At 38.8% G+C, this 22179-nt stretch overlaps 1 protein-coding gene and 1 long non-coding RNA gene across 3 annotated transcripts in view; one reads left to right on the top strand and one right to left on the bottom strand.

Annotated features, from left to right (window-relative positions):
* LOC124169989 overlaps nt 1-17606 on the top strand; it is a 28657-nt gene extending 11051 nt beyond the window's left edge. The window contains exons 1-4 of one of the 2 annotated variants that reach the window (XR_006867286.1): nt 1520-1841; nt 1942-2066; nt 10034-10174; nt 17522-17606. This is a non-coding gene — a long non-coding RNA (uncharacterized LOC124169989). Of the gene's footprint in view, nt 1-1519; nt 1842-1941; nt 2067-10033; nt 10175-17521 lie in introns of those variants that run through there. The other variant, XR_006867285.1, reaches the window with a different exon arrangement.
* Nucleotides 1-22179, bottom strand: part of LOC124169960 — a 28977-nt gene that overhangs the window by 4452 nt on the left and 2346 nt on the right. Inside the window, exons 3-7 of the mRNA XM_046548675.1 lie at nt 19948-21273; nt 17574-17693; nt 7618-7812; nt 2958-3116; nt 733-870 (exon numbers count right to left, since the gene is read on the bottom strand). Of these exons, the coding sequence (XP_046404631.1) occupies nt 733-870; nt 2958-3116; nt 7618-7812; nt 17574-17693; nt 19948-21273 (1938 nt within the window). The remainder of the gene's footprint in view (nt 1-732; nt 871-2957; nt 3117-7617; nt 7813-17573; nt 17694-19947; nt 21274-22179) is intronic.

The following is a 22179-nucleotide window of genomic DNA, read 5'->3' as shown; positions in this document are numbered from 1 at the left end:
TTGATGTGATTAAAATTGCCTGTTTCAAAAAAGTTCCATTCTGAGTGTTTTGCCCGCGACGTCATTGAAATAATACATGGAGTGTATCCACGGCACTGCAATAAAAACAATTTGAATAAAAATTTGTAATGTAAAAAAAAAAGATATTATCTTGATATTATTTCATGAAAATTTTTGAGACAGAGCACTCCATGTTAACTTCATTTCCATGAGATCGCCAGCAATTACAGAGATTAGGGACTCTTGGTGAAGGTTTTCCGGCGATGAAAACTCACTATGGCGAGTGCCAACACCAAAAGGGCCTCGTAAAAACAGATTTTTTTACATGCTAATGATAGGGTCAATTGGCGGTGCTCCTGCTATCTCTCGTAAAGGCGGGGGTCTCGCAATAAGCCCGTGCTCGCGATTCCACTGTATTATTTTACACGCATATTGAGCAAAAAAGCAGAGTATTCCACACACAATCAACAAAACGCAATGTTTTTATGATGTTTCTGAGAATAAATGTTAGTATCAAAGTCGTAGTTAGTAGCCTGCATCGTAGTTAAAGAAACATGGTTTGCTAATATTCAGTTCATTGTAAAATAAGAGGCAATTTTCAATAGATCTCAACTCTAATAAATGTGAATCACAATGGAAAATTTCTTCAGGACAACTGGCACTCATAGCAAGAGACTTCTATTATACATGCCATGTTAAAAACAACAAAATGAAAAATCAAAATTCACTTACTGCCAGATGATTTTGAAGGTGACCTCGGGAAAGGAAGCGCCGTGAACACTGTGAGCACTGGTAGGGTCTTTCTTTAGCATGAACCATTTGGCAATGCCTAATAAGGTAGTCCCACCGGCAAAATGTTTTCCCACATTTCTGAAAGAAAAATTGAAATGTAAAAACAAAATATAGGGGGTTACAATAGGGTAGTTTCCTTCATCAAAGAAAACGAAAAGGCATTGATTGCAATTTGTTACCCACCATTAGTGCATTCATAATATACTAACTATTTGGTTTTAGAAATCTCAGTTTAGATGAATGTTGATGGTCAATTTTAACCTCATTTGAAAAAAGACCAGATTGGCACCCTTGTGATGCCACTCCACGTGACGCCACAGGGACCTAGATGCTATACGAGTAGATAGGAGTTTTATATCATCTGAGATTACCAATGCATGCATCAGGCACAGAGCTCAGGGAAACATCTCTTAATAATCACCTATTAAAATTGCCTATGGTTGGAAAGTTTCCTTCGCTTGATAGGATATTAATAATCCTCATTTAAGCCAAGCGCTACCTACTAGCAGGGCACTCTACGCTACTGCCGTGCTCGGTGGCAAGCAGCCTGCATCGTAGCAGCGTTCATAGCCTCGCATCCATGTGGCCTCACACAGCAGCAGCCAGACGTCACACGGGCTTTTCCCAGCATTCATACTAAGCCGTCATGTTTTTGCACGCTTGAAAATATTCACTTTTAATTAAATCGCGAAAAAAAGATTTGTCATTTAAAAATCTAAAAGCATGAAATACATACTCCAGGAGTAATAATCTTTCGATTTTGGCAATTAAAAAAAAATATCAAACCAACCTATTAGGCAAAACAAATGATTCTATATTGCTATGAAGTTTCACCATAACTTCCTCTATAACTCATTAATACCCAATGGGCAGAGATGTTTGCTTTTTGCAATATTCAATAAAAACTATGAATAATACCAATTTTGGTTGTTTTAACCAAAGGGCACTAATTTTAGAGGTTTCAGTTAGCAACACAAATTAATTTGATTTTCTTTAGGTTCATCGTTCCTGAAAGAGCAAAATCTGTTTTCCATGTGACTTAAATAAAGGTACAAAATGTAATTTGTCATTTATGTATTTATTTTTCATGTTTTAGATCACTCATGTTATTTCTGGCACTTCATAATTGGCTTAAATTTTTTGTTTCAGTTCACGGATGTAAATTACTGCCCAAAATACATGTTCAGCGAAGTGCTCGCCACCGGCAGAGTTGCAACAAAATTTACTTTGATCAAAGTCATCTAATGCAGCCACCACGAAGTTACAATGTACATGTATGTATCATCATTGAGGAAGGACGCACTATCAGTTAGCAGGAAAAAAACACAAAATATTCTTTTGTGAAGAGTAGAATTGCAAAATTTTATTTTATTGTATTCTGTGGAATGTGGTAGTCAGTAAATTCTCATGCCTCATGAACTAAATGTGATAAAATGCCAAAACAATGGGTAGATTAATATTAGGTATTCAGGCAGTGCATTGGTTTATTTGAGCATTCTGGCACTTAATGGAATTTCCAGATTTTGAATAACTATTATAGGCTCAAGAAAGCAGCCCAATGTTGTTCAAAAGTAATTTTTCAGTGCTCATAGCATAGCATCATAGACAGGCAATAATAAACATCTGGGTAGGCATCCTGATCAACAAAAATGATGTCTCTCGTCATTCATTTGTAGTTGTAGGCAGCTTGGGAGAATTCATAATCTTGGATATTCTTTTGGTTTTAGAGCAAAAATAAAGACAAAACTAGGCTCTATCATCTTTGTTTATTACTGCCGCTCAAAGCAAGGCAGAGGAGGATAAAAATATTTAAAATACTGTGCACAGAGCGGCAGAGCCCAGCATGTAGTATTAAGTACATAGGAAAACACATGAAATAGCAACATGGTGAGAGAGATCCTCTGTTCCCAATGTTTTAATGAAACAAGTCACAATAACTAGGTCATATCTATTTGTTTGACAACCGTCTGCAGCCAAAAATTGCATATGTTTTTAGGGAAACATTTCTAGACTTCAAGTATTATTTTTGCTACACCATCTATGAAAATGCAAAGCTTGTATTGGCATTAATATGAACAGGAACTCTTTGCTGAAATTTAATGGGCTATGCTTCTCTATTAGATAGGAGATTATGGAAACAAGTGAGAGCCAAAAGATATACTTACAGAACAAATTGCTTCCTTACGGCCTTGATGAGATTCAATATGTCTCCTTAAACTTAATCGACTCTTCAAACGTTTACCACATTCTTCACATTCAAAGCAACCAGCTCCATCATGAACATCCCGGCAATGGTCCACAAGACTTCCCATTGTTGGAAAAACCTGCTCCACCGTTTCAAAGTAAATACAAACAAAAAGTAGTATTTGTACAGCAGGGAAATATCAATATATTCACTTCAAGTACAGTAATATGATATTTACATTTGAATTTCGTGAAAATGCTATGAAATTTAAGAACAACTCATGATGATGAAACAAAATGCATAAAATACAAATACCCAACTCCACTCCTTTTCTAATCTATTCATCCACAGAACTAAAATGTACAAATAGAAAAAGCTGATCAGCTTTGTCAACTTAAGCAGTGAATTTTCTAATAAGAGTGGGCATTAAACCAGTCCTTTGGCATTTGATGAAGGGAAGGAGAGAAGCTGATTACAATTTTATATTCTCTGGATGAAAATGTTACAGTGACCTTTTTAATCGTCCAATTGGCCAGCTGCCTCTATTGTCATGGGTGATTAGCTAACAGCTGGACTTTGTTGGTCATAAAGCAATGATGAAATCAAATCATAGGGTCTGGATTGATACTTTATAAATATAAAAATGGAGGTTTCATAAATGAGGTTGTCTTACATAGGTAGTTTTCCCAACATGTACAATCAAGACTGGCAGAGTATTTTGTAAAATTGTTGTCACTTCAAAAAAATTAAGGCTTGTAAATGATGTTCTAAATTATCACCACAGTTTTGATACCAATGAATAATTGGCAGTTTTGTTATTCTTTTATCCCTTAGAATTTTATCACAGGTTTATCATTATAATACTGGCCGTATGAAAACTTAAGGTCTTTTGCCAACCACCATCGCACTTAAGGTCTTTCATTATTTCCAGACACCCTAATTGTTTCACTCTTTCATTGTCTGACATTCAATTGGTTATCAATAAGCATGCCATACTTATCATGACTACTTCCACTAAAGCTTTGCCAATTTGACCGCACTTTATCTGGGCAGCTCCACTAACAATACTTCATATTAGAAATGAATCTCTCCAAAATTTGGATTGATTCCTTCTTGGTATTAAAAAGACTACGTAAAAATATATACCCAGTCAGCACAAAAGATAATTTAGATGGAAATTATTCTAGTAATTTGGGGCACATTTAACCTAATAATCTTTACCCTTTCTTTACCACAAAATTACTTGCATGCAGGATTGCCAACAGTGAGGTATAAAAAATATATAGTGAGGTATTTACTTAATTGTATGTGCTTGAGAAAAGTTTCAAGTAGAAAAATAAAGTTCAATATATCCACAGCGACACTGTAGTGATATTTTTCAAATTATATTCTATTTTATTTCAAAAATAGTTACATTATACAAACACTCGATGAGAGGCTGTGGTCATAAACAGAAATTCAAGTACTTAAAAATTACCTGATTATATTCTTAAATACATAGAGAAGAGTACATACTAATTTTCATCGGATAATTAATTTCGCTAAAATAATTATATAAAAGATCAAATTCACATTCACATGGTTGGCTCTGTTGGGTCCTCAACTGCAATCTGCGAATAGTTGACCGTAACGTTGGCTACAAGTGGACAAATAAGCAATGAAGGAGGAACAAGAATTTGACTGCAAGTGCCGAAGTAACATGCCTGGCAATTATAATTTATAACTATTACGGGAGCATGAAATAAACTAAACTAAGTTACCTAATGTTAGCAAAAAAAATAGCTGAAAATAGTAAAATTTGATTCAGTGGAAAATTTAACCAGAGAGTTGCATCACTTTTTGTTGAGACGCCATGGTGAGACAATACTTTTTAATAACCTTTATAACTGTAATTTAGTTCCCTCAACCTCATATAAAGAATAGCCCTCTTTCTTTACAGTTATTTCATTGAAAAATTCAGGTGAAAAAAATTTGGAAAATCAGTTTTTAGGATTCTTATTTGGGTGAATGTTTCCTCGTAATCATACCCTGAGGTGTTCGGTGTGGAAGCTGTTGTCACCGACCACTCAACGGAAGAAAATCATTTCCAAGTTTAACATTGTTTCTAGGGAAGGGTGGATCCAGGATTTTTTTTCGGATCCAGATTCGGATCGGATCCTTGATTTTCGGAGCCGGATCTTTCGGATCGGATATTTTCGGATACAAATGCATTTTCAAATTCCTGCTATTAAACGAAGTAATTATTCAAGTTTATTCTGGGTAAATACAGTCAAAGGAATGATTTTTAGATTTTCATACACATTTTAATATTTTATAAATTAAAAATCACTTTTATAGGCTTTCAAGTTGTTTTTTTAAAAACATCTTTCCAGTCTCAGGACCTAAACTGTTATGCTTGGGATTGGAAATGAAAATAGGAAAAATCTTTGGATAAATCACTGACCAGTGGCGTAGAGAGAGGGGGAAGACTGGGGGGTCCGGACCCCCCAAAATATAAAAACAAATTTACTTTCCTTCCTAAAAGGAAACAAAATATGTATTGAAAAATCATGAATTTACAATAATTTATTTGAAAAATGAAGTTTTTTTCGATTGTGAAAATTAGGCATTAAAATTAGTTTGAAACCCTCTACTTTGTACCCTGTTGTTTAAAAATTTTCCCCCCTGATTTTGGACCCCCTAACAAAATTCCTGGCTACCCCCACTGCCATTGACTGCATTCAAATTTTCCTCACTCACGTACCCCCGAATTTTGTCACTTTCTCATCGCATACCTACTTGTGTTTCATCCGAAAATGCTTCAGTGTGTTGAGGTGGATTAAGTATTTCCTCGCGATAATGCCACGCCAAAGTGCACATACATAGCATAAATTGGTTCTCCTTATCTCAATAGAAATTTTTCTACACAATGAAAGACATTTTTATCAGCATATCATTAAATTAAATTGCAACTGTGCAATCAGCAACACAATTAACAGTATTTAAAACAGCATTAACGTAACGTGCGACGAGGTGCTCTACCATTCAGCATGAGGAAGGGGTGGGTAGCAGAAGTGCGTAAAGGAAAGGTGGAGGGGAAGGAGTGCGCTCCCTCCGCTTTCAAGCAACAAGGCTACAAATGAGGGAGTCAAGGACGAACAAGGCAGATCTTGCTTGAGTGACATCGTTGCCTTCAAAGCGAAGCTGGGCACACTACATGATATATGCAATTGGCATTTCCAATCCCTCTCTACGTGTTTGAGAAGTTAATGCTGTGCTTGTTTCTTTGAAAATTGTGCTGTTTGGACAATGTTGCATAATAGTATAGTCTAATTGTGAATAGAAAATTTAGTGGAAATCAATTAGAGCTGAAAAATAAACAGAAATATCGTCATGAATGCGTCATGTTTGGTCTAATTCTTTTTTAAATCTTGTGAATGTCATCTAATTGTCGAAGATATCAGATTTTCAGGCCCAAAAAGCCTGCACTCACCCAGCATTTGTCGTCTAGAAACAGAGAATTGAAGCAGGTAGGCCAAAAAAAGGTCAGTTGGTGAGATGGGACAGGTCAATTGGAAACATGCTTCATTTGTTCTCGTGTAATTTGATATTTTCCTTAGAAGATGATGATATATGGTCCATGTGATTTTGAAAAAAAAACAGAGGCACGGGCTGATGGACGGCCGAAGGTGGTTTTCTGAAATCTGCGATGGAGTTACTTTTGACTTTGTTATTATCCTACGACGCTGAGATTCCCCCGATGATTGTTCAATCTCTTGGGAAGAGTCACACTATGTGCCAGTCGTATTTTGCCTTTTTTATTTTCCACGGCTGAAATTCTGCTACGTAACCTCTGCGAGAGCTTTCAAACAAAACGGTTCACGAGTATGAAGCTATTATTTAAAATTTCGGATCTAGATCCGATGTCTTCCGCGACTTTAGATCCGATGTATCCGATGAAGGGCAATATCCACGGATATTTGGATCCGAGGTATCCGATCCGACCATCCCTAATTGTTTCTATGTTAAAAGAAATCAAATTGGCAATTCCTCTTACAACATCGCTGTTATTTATTTCGGTAATTTCTCTTTCATCAAGTATGCATGTCCTCATGAATGTAGGTTTATTTTGGTTATTATTTCTCTTTCACCAAATGGTTATTTCCTAATATAAATGTCGTATTTGTATATTTAGTAACTTTTCGTTGTTCAATAAACAGTTATTCTTCAATATCAATGTCGATTTTGTTCATTATTGTGCAATAATTCCTATAACGTATAAGTCAATGTACTGTTAGTTTACATTAGTACCAACAGAGGGGGTGGCATCATGTTTCTTCTCAAGCTCCACTGATGGCTCTGATGTCGTACCGGGAAGTTTCACCCGGAAAAAGAACAAATTTTACCACGAAATTACCCAAATTTTACCACTTAAATTTGCAGATATTTTACCCATTAACTCGCAAGTTTGCCATCTTTTACCACAATTTTACACGTGTAAAATAAAGGTAAAAATGGGGTAATTTATATTTAGCGCTGACTGGATATGTACTCTATTCTGAAGGTACCACCAAAAGAAGTTATATTAAAAGTTCAAAATTAAAGAATTTCACACAAAACACAATTTTGAATACTGCAGAAATAAGTCAATAGATACAAACCTTATGGCAAAAGTCACACTGACTCACGTAACCATGTTTCTTCTTCAATTGACATTGTACACTGGATAAGATTGGAAATTCAGTTTCACAGGTATTGCATGAACATTCACTAGAATTCTTCCCTAGGCATCTGGTACACTTTGGTTTTGACGGAGCATCAAATTCTTTCCCTTCACTGACATCATCAGAGGTCACCTAAAATAAATTTCAATTGGTTCCTCATTTTTATTCAATAACTTGTGTTCATAATCAATGTATTTGCCTACTTTTCACATCAAATCAATAACATAAAAATACAATACAAACAAAATAAAACCACAAATTCTAAATCTTTACAGAAAAGTATAGCTAAGATATAATCTTGTCTACTATTTCTTGTATCTTATGCTTGCTTCAATATTTCCATTTTCTCCACATGACCATTTGCAGAGACGAACTCATTATACATTACTCTTGAGGCTTATTTGATAACGAAATTTATGACTTTTTTGATAACCATCAACTCAAAGCACCAATGGATCACGAAATGTACATGACATAAAATATGAAGCAATATATAAACATCAAATTAGTTTGAGGCAACTGCCAGGAATCAGACCAATGCCACTGTTCAGATACCTAAGCAATAAATCTATTCATAGCAGGCCTGCAGCTTAAGTTCCACCCACCACCTTAAATAAATGAACTACAGTAGCACCTCTAATATATAAAGTTGAAATAGTCATTATTTTTTTATTTTGGAAAGTGATGCCCTTGAAAACTGAAGATATTAAGACATGAATACACACATTGATGGTGCATTATCAAAATGCAGAAGGATAACCCTTATTGGACAATTTACATATATTTTCCTCCAAGACACCCCCTTAACTAATGGCTTTTGGTGAGAAAAAACATTTTATAAAACATTACTTCATCCATTCACACGACGCCTTAAGTGCAAACATACAAATGAAATCAGAGGTAAGCAAAGAAAGGGATAGGAACGTATAATAGAAAAAGGACGAGGACAACGGCGCTGTGGTAGATGGAAAAATTCAGAAATCACATTCTTATATTCAGATGAAGGGAAGAAATGCCTCACTGCACTCAAAGTTGAAACAATTACACACTCACAAATTGTTTTTTCTTGGGAGCTGCAATGCAAAAGGTATATTTATCAAGGTGTAATTACACCTAGGTAAATTTTTGACCACATTTTACAGTTGTACATGTAAGGAGAATTAGAGGAATTACAAATATGTACTATTAATTCTACACTTTTCATACACAGCAGACTCCCGATTATCCGGCTTTGGTTTATCCAGGTTGCGGATTATCTATGCATGATTTCACGGTCCTTCGAAGTTTTCCGCAAGCTTTATTTAAAAAAATAAAATCTGACGCAAAAGCACAGCGATAATTGCATTTTTTAAATACAATGCTACACCTGGCTATTTATTTCCATCAGATTACCCTTCATAAAGTGGAATTATTTATCTACTAGCTGACAAGGAATGTTTCAAGTTTACTTGGACGTCTGCTCTAGCATAATAGACGACAATCAGCGGCAGGAAAAAAAAACTTGATTAATTTTAGAAGATTCTTCAAAGGTTAATCATTCGCAAATTTAGAGAAATGTTACTTACGATCTTTAATTGTATATTTCATATTGCAAATGGGCAATTATTGCCATGGCCTCCCTCACATGCGGTCGAATACAGCCCAAGGGAACCGGAGATTTCGTCACACTCAGGCATGTTTATTTTGTTACCAGTCAAGGTCAAACTGGAGAGGAATGGAATAGTAGAAGTGAAAGCAGTAGGGGAGCAAAAGTAGAGATAGCATGAGTCATAGCCAGGCACTCGCCAGCGTAAACAATTTGCCTTAAGTCCTGGTTTCCTATAACTGCTAACCGATGGTGTAATTGCATGCCTGTTGCCTTCATGGCAGTTCGGTACTCCTCTTTTCCAAACATCACGGTGAGTTATTAGGCTCAGTGATTACAGATCCATGTCCTGCAGCAGTTGCATGCCGGGCAACATGTGCGAGATGTGACAACTCAGCATGGTGCTTGTCAGTGTAGTTTCTGACGTCGCACAGTGGTTTTGAAGCATTCATACTAACCACTTTTCTGAATCAGTGACCACACAGGCATGGTTTTGGGAAACCAGATATTACATAAATCGTAGCAATACAAGATCGCAATCAGAAAGAGAAAGCTCTCATTGATTTCGGAAAGCAATTTAAAATATTAGACAATGTGCGTAAGTAATAATAGATTGTTTAATTTATGTAAATTATGAAAATTAAATGATATTCAAGTGAAAGTTTGGATTATCTGTGTTTTCTGATTATTTGTGCCGCCTCTCCCCATAATTAGCCTGGATAATTTGGAGTGTACTGTAATTGATTTTATGATTATTTTCCATTGCAGAGCTTTTGACAACTCTAAGTTGCATCTTAACATCTGGGCATTTGAGATGACATTCATCCAGGCAATACTCAGAAATTTTCCCATTGGATCATTCTACCAGCAATGGTTTCTTAAATCGAATAATTCAATTTTTTAAATAAGGTAAATATGAACTGAAATATCTCGTAATGTAATTTGTTAACATTTTCAATTTTCAAACAATACCTGTAACTAGAGTTATTTCCAACAACTGAAAATATAATGCAGTAGTAATAATACAGGCAAATACAAATCATCTTGGGTGTGTCGTATGATATGATGACTAGAGGTCCGTGAAAGTGGTTTTATTTTTTGCTAAAATTCGTTTTTAAAACCATGCGATTTCGGTGTTATAGAAAATCTTGGCGGTGTTATTATAATGCTACAATATTCCCATGTTTATAGGCGTTTTATCATTTTATGGTACACATTTCATGATTACTTATACTTTTATCAAGCATTTTACATAACATTTAACACAATTTCGAATGTACAAAATTTCTGATAAAACTAAATGAAGGAAATGGTTCAAGTTACATTGGTCCAAGGTTTATGAATGGTTCAAATATGTAGTCTTGGTGAATACAATGGGCAAACGGCAAATCCCCACCATATATGTAGATACTTGGAGAGCCATTCCAGAATTTTTGGATTGTCAAGTTCCTCTACACTAAATAAAGCCTTTAAAAATGCTAGTAATAGCAACAACAAGCTCCCCCTTTGCTTTCTTTGACTGAGTAACTGTGTCGTTGGGGGCAACCTTGTGGTACTGCGAGCATAGTGTACCCATACACAGCTTTTTGATCACCTTCTGCGTCAAGAAGTGTATTTTTCATAGTGAAGTGCTTTCTACACGACTGCTGCGTCAACCAGCATCCCGACCAACCCGCCTGGCGGCGACGCCATGGCGTCATCATCGGAGGACGACGACTCTCTCCACGCTGAAAACGCCTACTCCGACGAGGACATCGAGCGACTGTTCGCGCAGCCGACCTCACCAGCCAGCGTCAACGGTGCCTCATCCTGCGGCACAACCAACCCGGTTCCTGACTCGGTAAGTCACAGTGTGGCTCCCCCAAACCCCAATTGGAAACTTATCACTATCAGTGTACCAGAAAAGCTTACTTTTGATCCGCGATTCAGGCAATTAGCTGGCCTTCCGCCAACCGCGTCAACTGACTCCAATCTGTCCGCTAATGTAGAAGTCAATAGGCCCTCTTTAGGTCCGTCTACGCTTTCCTGCATTCAGTCAAATGCTTCAATTGCTGCTAACCCTGTAGAAGTCAATAGGCCCTCTTTAGGTCCGTCCACGCTTTCTGTCCTTCAGTCAAATGCTTCAAATTCTGCAGAAGTCAACAGGCCCTCTTTAGGTCCGTCTACGCCTTCCGACCTTCAACCAAATACTGCAATCACTTCTAATTCTGAGGCTGTTGAAGAGGATGATAGGCCCTTTTTAGGACCAATTAAAAGGAAATGCGCCAGGCAAACTCCTCCGCTTCAAGAATTTACTCCAGTTGCAGTTTCAAACCGATTTGATGCACTATCCGATACTTCCATGCATGCTTCGTCTATGCGTCAAGATGTGTCATCAACTCCTTCGGCTTTTCACCGCACCAGAAAGGACTCAACTTCATCAACTTTACCTAGGATTCAACCAAAATCGGCTATTCCTCCGATTTTTCTAAAAAATCTATCTCAATGGTCCAGTAAATCTAAAGAAATTAAATCTGCATGTGAATTTCCACCGATCTGTCATACAACTGGTGCTCAGATTAGAATACAAGCTTCTACTTCGTCCGATTTCCGCGCCTTGGTTCGCCTCTTCTCCACAAACAAATGGGAATACTTCACATATCAACTACCCGAAGACAAGAAGCCGTTCCTTCTACTGCGCGGATTGCTCGTAGATACTACTACTGAAGAAATTAAATCATCTCTCGCAAACCACTCTCTATATCCTGATGAAATCATCCAACTTCGCACCACACGGCCAACCCGTCGTGAACAAGAGCACCGGAATAGACAACTAGCTGAAAATCCAGCCGCTGTATTGCCAACTCCGCCAACAAGATTGCTTCCTCTCTTTCAAGTCAAGCTTTCTGATCCAAATGATCGTGCCAGGTATGAATCCATCACGCATCTCTGCGACCTCGGCGTCACATTTGAGACTTTCAAGCCTTCCCCTGGACCGCCGCAGTGCAAAAATTGCCAAAGATTTGGCCATACTCATAAATCCTGCGGACTTGCCACCAGATGTGTTCGATGCGGAGATCTCCACTCGCACCGGGAATGCACTGTTCACAAACCGGATCCAGCTACCTGTGCGAACTGCAAGCAGAACCATCCAGCAAACTATCGCCAATGCCCTGCTTACGTCTCTTACGCTGAACGTCTCCAGAGTTCTCGCCGCTCTGCCGTCCTTCCTGCTGCACCGGCCATCGACTCTACTTCAGTTTTTCCTTCGCTTACGACTTCCGCTCCCCCCCCCTCCTGCTCCTGCTCCTCAACCTGCCACAATCCAAGAAACCATTAATTCCCTATTCACTCCCTCTGTCAAGTCTAAATTGTTCTCCTGGCTTTCTCAGCTAATTAAAAAATTAATCGCTCCCTCAGAGAAACCCAAAACTGATATTTTATTAGAAGAAATCATCCAAGGCGCCTTACTTCTAATCAGCGATGGATAGGCAACGAAAAGCTTCACAACTCCGGATATTTCAATGGAACGTTAATGGAATTCCTACAAAAACCGATGAACTGCGGCACCTACTGCAAGAAAATCAAATTGACGTCGCTTTACTCCAAGAGACTCATCTGAACCCAAATAAAAACATCTTCATCCCTGGCTTTAAACAATATCGCCGCGACCGAGGATGCGGATCTGGCGGCGGTGTTCTTATATTAGTAAAATCAACAATTCCATCTCAACTGCTGCAGTTTCCAACTTTGAAGACATCAGAAGCCGTTGGCGCGGGTATCTCTACTGAACTCGGAATTATAAATTTTTGGTCCATTTACCATCCACCGAAAAAGCTAGACTCCGACGATCTTCGCGAATTAAACAAATTGCTTGCAGAACGTGCATTTCTTGGAGGCGACTTTAACGCCAAACACACGCACTGGGGAGCTTCTACCACTAATGCTACTGGCCGCAAACTTTTTCTTATTGCCAGAGAGCGTTCTGCCACCATCCTTTCTCCGTCTGGTTTTACGCATTACTGTAACAACGGCACGGACGACATCTTAGATATTGCCTTTGCCTCCAAACTTCCTGCAACTACCCAACCAATTACCTTGGATTCCTCTGCGTCTGACCACCTTCCCCTTCTCTATTCCTTAAACTGTTCCCCGTCCTCCCACATTCCTCCTCCAAAAACGGCAATCAATTTCAACAAATTCTCCCGGCTCATTAGAGATAATATCCACCAACTTCAACAACTTCCTTTGGCTTCCCGCTCCGACGCAGATACCTGCATCAACAAACTTACGGACACCATTCGTTCCTGTGCAGAAAACTCAAAATTCATCATTCCTCAAGAAAGAACAAATGAAGCTCTCCCACCTGAAATTCTTTCCACCATTCGGGAAAGAAATAGAGCTCGAAAATTGTGGCAGTCTCTACGAACAAGAGAAAATCATGAAAAATTTAAAGCTCTTCGGAACAGAGTAAACTCTCTTCTCCGACTTCATCGACAAGCTCTCTGGCACAAAAAAGTCGCTTCGCTTTCTGTCACCGACAACTCTGTATGGAAAATGGCCAAAGCCCTCAAGAACCCAAGGCGCACTTCCCCTCCGCTCAGCTCCGACGACGACTTAGCTACCACGGATGAAGCAAAGGCTGCTCTTTTTCAATCCATTCTTGAAAAAAGATTCTCTAATGATCTTCCCTCGGATTTAGAAGATGAAGCCGAGCAACATTGGCTGAGCCTACAATACTGCCCGATTGACCTGCCTGTTTTAACATCAGCAAGCGAACTCCAATCCATCATTGATGGCTTAAAGTCCAAATCTGCTCCAGGTCCTGATGCAATCTCCAATAAACTCCTCAAAAACCTTCCCTCTCCTGCAATAGCATTCCTCGCCGTTCTATTCAATTTCCTAATCCAAATTTCATACTTCCCTACTTCCTGGAAATGCGCAAAAATTATAATGATCCTAAAACCTCTAAAACCTGCAACTGACCCTTCCTCATACCGTCCCATTTCCCTTCTGAATACCTTGTCTAAGCTTTTCGAAACTGTCATTCACTCCAGAATCCAATCCCACCTCTCCCTTCATAACTGCATCAGACCGGAGCAGGCTGGCTTTCGACGCCATACTTCCACCGTGCATCAGATACTTCGCCTGACTGAGACTATCATTGGAGGATTCAACCATCGTTGGATTACCCAAGCTGTCTTTCTTGATCTCCAAGCTGCATTCGACCGGGTTTGGACCCTGGGCCTAATCCTTAAACTGTCCTCCCTTCCCATTCCTATATTCCTTCAAAAACTGATCCGCTCCTTTACATCCGACCGTACCTTCTACGTCCAATGCAACTCCTCCTTTTCCAATACTGCTCCCATCTCCTCCGGTGTTCCTCAAGGAGCAATTCTTTCCCCGATCCTTTTTAATCTCTTCATAAACGACCTTCCCACCATTCCCGGCGCCTCAACCTTTCTTTATGCTGATGACACCACGTTTATTGCCCAGGGTTCAAACCCAAGAACGACGGCTGAGCTGCTTCAACGCCAAGTTGATATTTACGAAGACTGGGCCGATACTTGGAAATTGTCGGCCAATCCGAAAAAATGTGTTCATGTAACTTTTTCCCGACGTCCTCGAGCGGGCATAGGAGAGCCAATCTTTTACGGCAACACCGAAATTCCCCGCCGAGAGAAAGCCACCTTCCTTGGTGTAATCCTGGACAAACAAATGAGATGGAAGCAACATATTAACTATGCAACAGGGAAAACATTTGCAGCTGCTCGTTCGCTTGGACCACTACTACACCAAAAGTCAGCTTTATCGTTGAAGACCAAACTGCTTCTATATAACACAATGCTTAAACCACTTCTGTCTTATGCATCGCCGGTTTGGCTCATGGCAGCCAAAACCCACCTAAACCGCATCCAGATAACTGAAAACAAAATTCTTCGCAAATTAGTAGGCGCTCCCTGGTTCATACGTAATAAAGATCTTCGGAAGGACCTTAAAATCGTCCCAATCTTAATGGAATTGAAAGCTAATCTCCCAAAATTTGAGCGTTCTTTAGAATACACCGAAAATGAATTACTCCAAAATCTATGGAACTATTCTCCAAATGAAATCGGAAAACATAAAACCCCGAAATACGCTCTAGTCCCCCACCACATCCCCTCCCCCTAACTATCACAAATTGCCACACTGTGACTTTACTGATTAAAATTTACTAGACATGAAAAAAATTGAAACTCACTGTAGACAGCCTTCAAGGCTGGGAACAGTGTAATAGAAAAATTGGAAAATTCGGCGTGGCGTGGCGTGAGTAACTGTGTGTTCAAATGATAGCTGTCGTTTTGCAGGTCCCCTTTCTTTCGCACGTTTATATGTATCACTACTGATTTCTTTAACAACGTGTCACATCTTTTTTTATTCTAAAACCACTGGATACAGCTCTTATTGGCCATTTTATACCGGGGTATGAAACAAATGCAACAAGTAAACGTACACGAACAACCATGCCCTGGACCAGGGAAACCTACCCAGGTGGGACTCGAACCCGCGACCTCTTGTTTGGCCAGCGAGAACGTTACCCCGCTGCCACCGAGGCTGGTGGGGTAATGTTCTTTCTAACATAACATCCTTCAAATTCCAATGTTTTATTGCAAACTTTGCACAGTAATACTCTGTCTTTCACATAAAATCCTTCTGAGCTGAATTCACTGGCCATGGTATGAACAGTATCACTAGCTTATGGCATTTTAAAATTCCTTTCCATCAATTAATTATAGCTGGAACCTTGATAAAATAAACAGTCCAACCGCAAAACACAACCTATTATGATGGTGTTTTCAAACCGAGTGCTGGGTAGCTATGGTATAACCACAGTATGTACTGTTTAACTTACAAATTGGCCGAAATGTTTCATGTCATGTGTTCCCTTTCAATACCCCTCACCCAGGTGTTGAGGGTAGGTAGGACAGCAGCTAGATACAACAAAATCGCTTAGTTTTGATTACAGCTGTTGCCAATTGGTCAGGAAAGGCAGTGAAAGAAGCACACATAACTAAATATAATGGGATTCAAAGAAATTTGAAAAATTATTTCCCATTTATCGATCCTGAAACACCTAGATTGAGACACTTTCTCATCTGAAGAATTAGAGATTAGATTTGGCCAATGTCGAAATGATTTTTTTTTTGCATTGAAGCTCCGTGGAGAGCCAAATATCTGACGATTCGTCCGCTAATAACGAGAACCCCCTCTCCTCCTATCCTTTCTGTTCCTGCCTTCCCCCAACTGATAGCGCTTCGTGCTTTCAACTAACCATACGTGTCTATGGATGTCTTTAAACAAATTGAATTGTGCAGTTGACAACATGGCGCCGTTGACGGCTGCCTTGGTCACCAAGGCGTCCATTTCAATCCGGCCCGGCGGTGCGCCGTCTACGGCGTGAAATACAGGCAGTGCTACTTAATGGCCGCTTTCTGACGAAACGACTTTTTGCCGGCCGCTGTTCACGTCACGACGACTTGAAATTGAGGCCGCTTTCAGACGAGACGACTCTCTGCCACGCTGTGGGCCGTGTCGTGAACTGCGGCCCGACCAAGCCAGCGGCCGTGTTTGAGTCAATGAAATTGTTACGTTGGACCCACACTAAAGGTTTTCCTGCAAAAAGTTAGCCAATAACGCTGTCTAATGCGTCGCCGTGAGTCATCGGAATTACTGCTCGGCATTCAAGTGTACTGGGCGTGTGAGCTTGTATTTCCGCTCTTCCGTGGCTACATTAAATTTCTTCCCGCACATTTTTAATTCATAATATCTAATTCTTCAGGTGAGAAAGCGCCTCATTCTAAATATTTCAGGATTGATACATGTGAATCAAAGAGAGAGGCTGTGATAAATTTAACGGCAAATTCTGGTGGAGAAATCACTACAGTGCACGATATTACGAGAATGTCTTATGCACGAGACTAAACAAGCCAATTGACCTTGGAATCATAAAGAGATAGAGCAAATGAACATCGGCAGTTTTAAATAATTAAGGCTTAAGCTTTAATAGATTATGACTTGTTAGATGTGATTTTTTTGCTAATTCATCTAGAATTGCAAAAGGCGCCAAATTTGTTTTTATTTACCGATTTTGCATTATTTCGTGTTATTTCACATTATTTCGCGATATCCCGTCTCGCGAATTTTGCAGACATGTAATGATGAGCTAGATGACAGTACTTCACAAATTCCTTCTTTTAGCTGAAAGTTCCTTTCAAGAATTAAGGTTTTTTTTTACAGACATGCATGAAAGTTGTTGAACTACTCCAGCAAGGCAAAGGTAATTACATACCCTCGAAGCAGTCACCACTATGTGGACAAAATTGGACCCAAGTGTATCCTCAGGATCCATAGCACCTTCCATGGCCATGATATCTTCACCACTACCTTGTTCATCTTTACTTCCTGGTAACTAAAAAGGAAAGAGCATTAATTATTTATTTACATGGTCTTATGAAGACAATTGTAAAAGGAAAAGTGGACAGGAATATCAGCAAAGGAAGATCTTATGTAAGTAACATAAGACAAGTTATCAAGGATGCAGAAGAGAAGATATATGTAAATACAAAAAGGCTACTAGCTGATGAGAGACTTGAGAGGAAAGCTGATTCCAACCAATCCTAAAATTGTATCAAAGTTTATAAATATAGATTTTCAAGGATTTGGCAAGTATTTCCCCAACATAAAATAATTGCTAACATTACTCTATAATAAATAGTTCCTTATTGCCAATTTGGCTGAAAACTATGGTCTTAAGATCTATGAATTAGTGAGGCACTGGGTTTGTAACCAGGGTTGGGACTTCATACGGAGAATGGCAGTAAATTTAAAACAAACCCAACACAGGTACTCACTTCTTCACTACTTATAAAAAGTAACAAGTGGTATGCAATTTAATATCACAATATAAGAACAAATTTCTATCATTACAGCTATGGTGCATCCATAATTACAAAGATATTTCTGTGTGGAGGTACCTATTCCATCTATTCATCCTGTTACAATCAACATAATGATTACATCGCTAATTTAAGGATGGCCAAATAAACATACCAGTCTCAGCCATAACACGATGAAATTTACTTAGAAAAAGATATAAGAGCACTCCAATTTCACAAATAATTTTAATGCACAACCTAGGTTTTTATCCCTGCATGGCATCATCAGGTATATTTTCACTAGTTGAATAACTTGAAATACCCAAAGTTGGAGGAGGAGGAGGGAGCCAGGGACATGTCGAGGAGGAAGGTATTTGTTTATTGCATGCAAATCATCGCCAAATGGTAGGGGAAGGTTTGAGTCATGAGATTGGGAAAGTAAGCAGGGGTTGGGTAGACGAGGGAAGTTGAGAATGGGTGAAATGGGTGTGGTACCAATATTTGTTATTTACTTCCTTTTCACAGCACAGGATTTCTAACTCCTCTAACGCATCAAACCTCTTCCTTCTTTTCAATGTGCAGAATACTGGAGATGAAATCCTTTTGGAGATTATGAGTGATTGTGTGTCACAGTAATGTTTACACTGAACATGCAAACAGATCTTTCTATATCGGAATAAAAGAGCAGAGGCAAGCCTCAGGAAAAGAAACAATGCTCCACAATTGTATCGCAATAAAAGTGTAAGCTTTGAAAAGATTGCATGAACCACACTTTGGACTAATTTTGACTCATGCAATTAAGGTCTAAATGACTTCCATCATAAGATCAAATACAGTACACTCACAATTATCCCAGCTAATGATGAGGAAAGACGGCACGAATAATCAGAAAACACAGATAACCCAAACTTTCACTTAAATGTCTTGCAATGTTCATAATTTACCTAAAACAAACAATATATTATAATTTATGCAGTTATTCTGTTATATTAGAGTGCCTCCTGGACTCAATGAGAGCTATCTTCCCTCATTTCGCGATCTTTTTAACGGAGCGTGGTCATGCACTGCAAGGCTTGGAAAACAGGAACACGGTGCTCCCGTGAATGCAGCTAGCACGAGATCGCTTCCATATTACGAAGGGGATTCTAACGGAAATAATAAGCCTGGTTTATCCTAGTATTAATACAGTAATTCCGATGATTTTATTTTTTAAAATAAAGATCGCGGAAAAAATTGAGCGAGAATAAAAATCATGCACGGATAATCCGCAACCCGGATAAACCTCAGCCGGATATTCAGGAGTCTGCTGTATTTTGAAAATTACCATGCAATAAATAAATACCCTGAGAGCACAAGAAAAATTGCACACATATAAAATGTCTATTTCGAGTCTACACGTATTATGATCATTGGAAGTTCAATGTAGACCATGAATATAAACGAAGTATAACCCTTTCAGTGCCCGTGGTACATACATGTACCACTCGGTCTTTTTCCCATGAACCTAAGTCCTTCTTTTGTACATCAAATTTGATTTCAAGGATACATTCCTGGTACATATTACTATTTGCCTGGTTAAAATTCTCCTCAAAAGAGTACGCTAGGTGAAAGGACTTACTAAAACTTACCGAATCTACTTTAAAAATTTTGGCCCACAAACATTATAATTTCAAAATATTACGGTCAATTCAGTATTACATCACATTATATGCATGCATTTCTATCATTACAGCTATGGTGCATCCATAATTACAAAAAAATTTCTTTGAGGAGATACTGATTGCATACCTGAGGACAATGTTCCTCTGAATGTCTTTTGGAAAACTCAGGTTGACCCTCTTCAGAGCACCTAGAATTAATATCTTCCATTTTTATGGCAATCAATTCAAAATCTGCACTCCTACCCCTTTCACGGATTAGTTTCTTAGAGAAGAAATTATCACTGATTGCATCTTTGCCTTTGGAAATACTTTTTTTCTTATCATTTAATACGTTTCCACTGGAATAAAGAATTGTCGAACTGTTATCTTCATCTTCTTTCCCACTTTCAGCAGTGAAAATTGACATCAATTCCCCATCTTTATCTACTGTTCCCACTGATGCCATCGATTCAAGCTCCACTTCATCCTTGCAAAACAAAACAAGATCATCCTCATTATCCCTAAGTGATGAACTTATGTCCACTTTTACAATTTTTTCAGCACCTGAATTTTGACCTTGCACAACACTAGAGTAAGAATACATGGAGTGGTTATGGTGCACATTTTCATCTTCTTCCATTGAAATATCACCATCATTAATTTGACGCTCCTGCAGAACAGCCACGTCATTTGAAATATCCCCTCTGGGATCTTCAGTAGCAAGAAACAAAACTGTGGGTTGTTGCTGACCAACAACATCTTCAGATCCAAGAACTGCAATGAGATCCTGGGAGACTAAGCTAGGGGAAGTATCTATTGAGTGAATTTGGTTAGTACCTGAGAATTCAGAGCAAGCAGAATCAAGAATGTGGTGTCTTTCAACAGCTACATTATGAGAACCACTCTCTGCACAAGGAGTGGCAATGAATGCAATTCTATTAGAAAACACTTTATGATTCCTAGCAATTTTCCTAGAATTTGGAGCTGATGATGATACAGTTGAAGATAAGTGTTCACAGTTCAACTTAAGTCTTGAGGAGTCTATTGAGAATCCAGTTTCAGTTTGAAGGCTAGAAAGTGTAGAGGTTATTTTATCATTCCCATGAGTAGTCTCACTTAGGGGGTTTTGTTGACTGGCTGGAGTTGATTTCTCTAACGAATGACCACCTAATTCTATTGTCGAGGAATCCTTATGAAGTTTCTCAATAAAATCACCGTCTGCATTTATTTCATTCTCACATGGAGCAATCAATCTTAATTTGGAGTCCAAGGATGATTTGAGACCTGTCATCAAAACTTTCATCGGGACTTCAGGAGTATCCTTAGTTATTACACCAGAGTCTACACTTTGAGAACTAGAGAGATATGATGGATCTTGACACAATGGTTCAGAGTATGCACTCTCTGTTTGTACTCCAGTGTCCACTGTCATGCTTTCAAAACCAGAAGTTCTGGAGAGACGGCACAGTAGCCCCTGTGATAACAAATTGAGATAAAATCATAATCATGCATACATAGGCCTTCAAGCCAGAAATATTTTGCTTAAAAAAAATATATATATATTATATATATATATATCTATATCATAAAAAACCCTAGGATGGGCAGTAACAGAACACACAATAAAGAATAGAAACTCAAACTCACTAAATAACTAAATTTTCGGTGGCATTACCACCTTCCTCGGAGTTAGGTAGAAGACTGTAGGTAGAGGGTAAAGGATAGCTGAGGGAAGGGGAAATAGAGGGGAGGTAGGGTCCAAAGAGGGGGGGAAAGAAGTGGGTTGAGGCAATTAAGGGATTAGCGGTGGATGTTTAAGCCGGGAGGAAGAAATGCTTTGAATAGCCAAATGTAACTTAATTCAATAGAATTAAGTTTGAGTGGGTGGTCTGTGGGGGGAAGGGAGGCTAAAACTGAAACATTGTAGCAATCATTGAAATGACGCTGATGAGCGGCCGCATGTTTCGCCACCGGGAAGGATGCAAAGTCAGAGGAAGAGCAAGATGCTCTGTGGTTATTGATTCTAAGGTTAAGGGGAGTTGATGATTTGCCTATATAAAAGGAGGGACAGTGCTTGCATTGAATAAGGTAAACTACATTTTTTGAAGTACAGGAGGCCGCAGGAGGTGGTGGTAGGTAGGAGACGAGATGACTGGGGATAGAAGGAGGGGTAAAAATATATATATATATATATTTCAAATCAACATTCACACAAGTCGTCACAGGCGAATATACAATCATAATAACAAATAGAGATTGAAACAAAGAGACAGAAACATAAATACAGGACGATGACACAGTGTGGCGTGGAGATGGAATGAAGGCCGAAAACACATGGAAAAAAGTTCACCTGAACCATGAATCGAACCATGGAACTTCT

Source organism: Ischnura elegans, chromosome 1, assembly GCF_921293095.1.
Source record: "Ischnura elegans chromosome 1, ioIscEleg1.1, whole genome shotgun sequence".
NCBI lineage: Eukaryota > Metazoa > Arthropoda > Insecta > Odonata > Coenagrionidae > Ischnura > Ischnura elegans.
The sequence above is the reverse complement of the archived record's forward strand: the minus strand, read 5'-3'. Positions and strand labels throughout refer to the sequence as shown.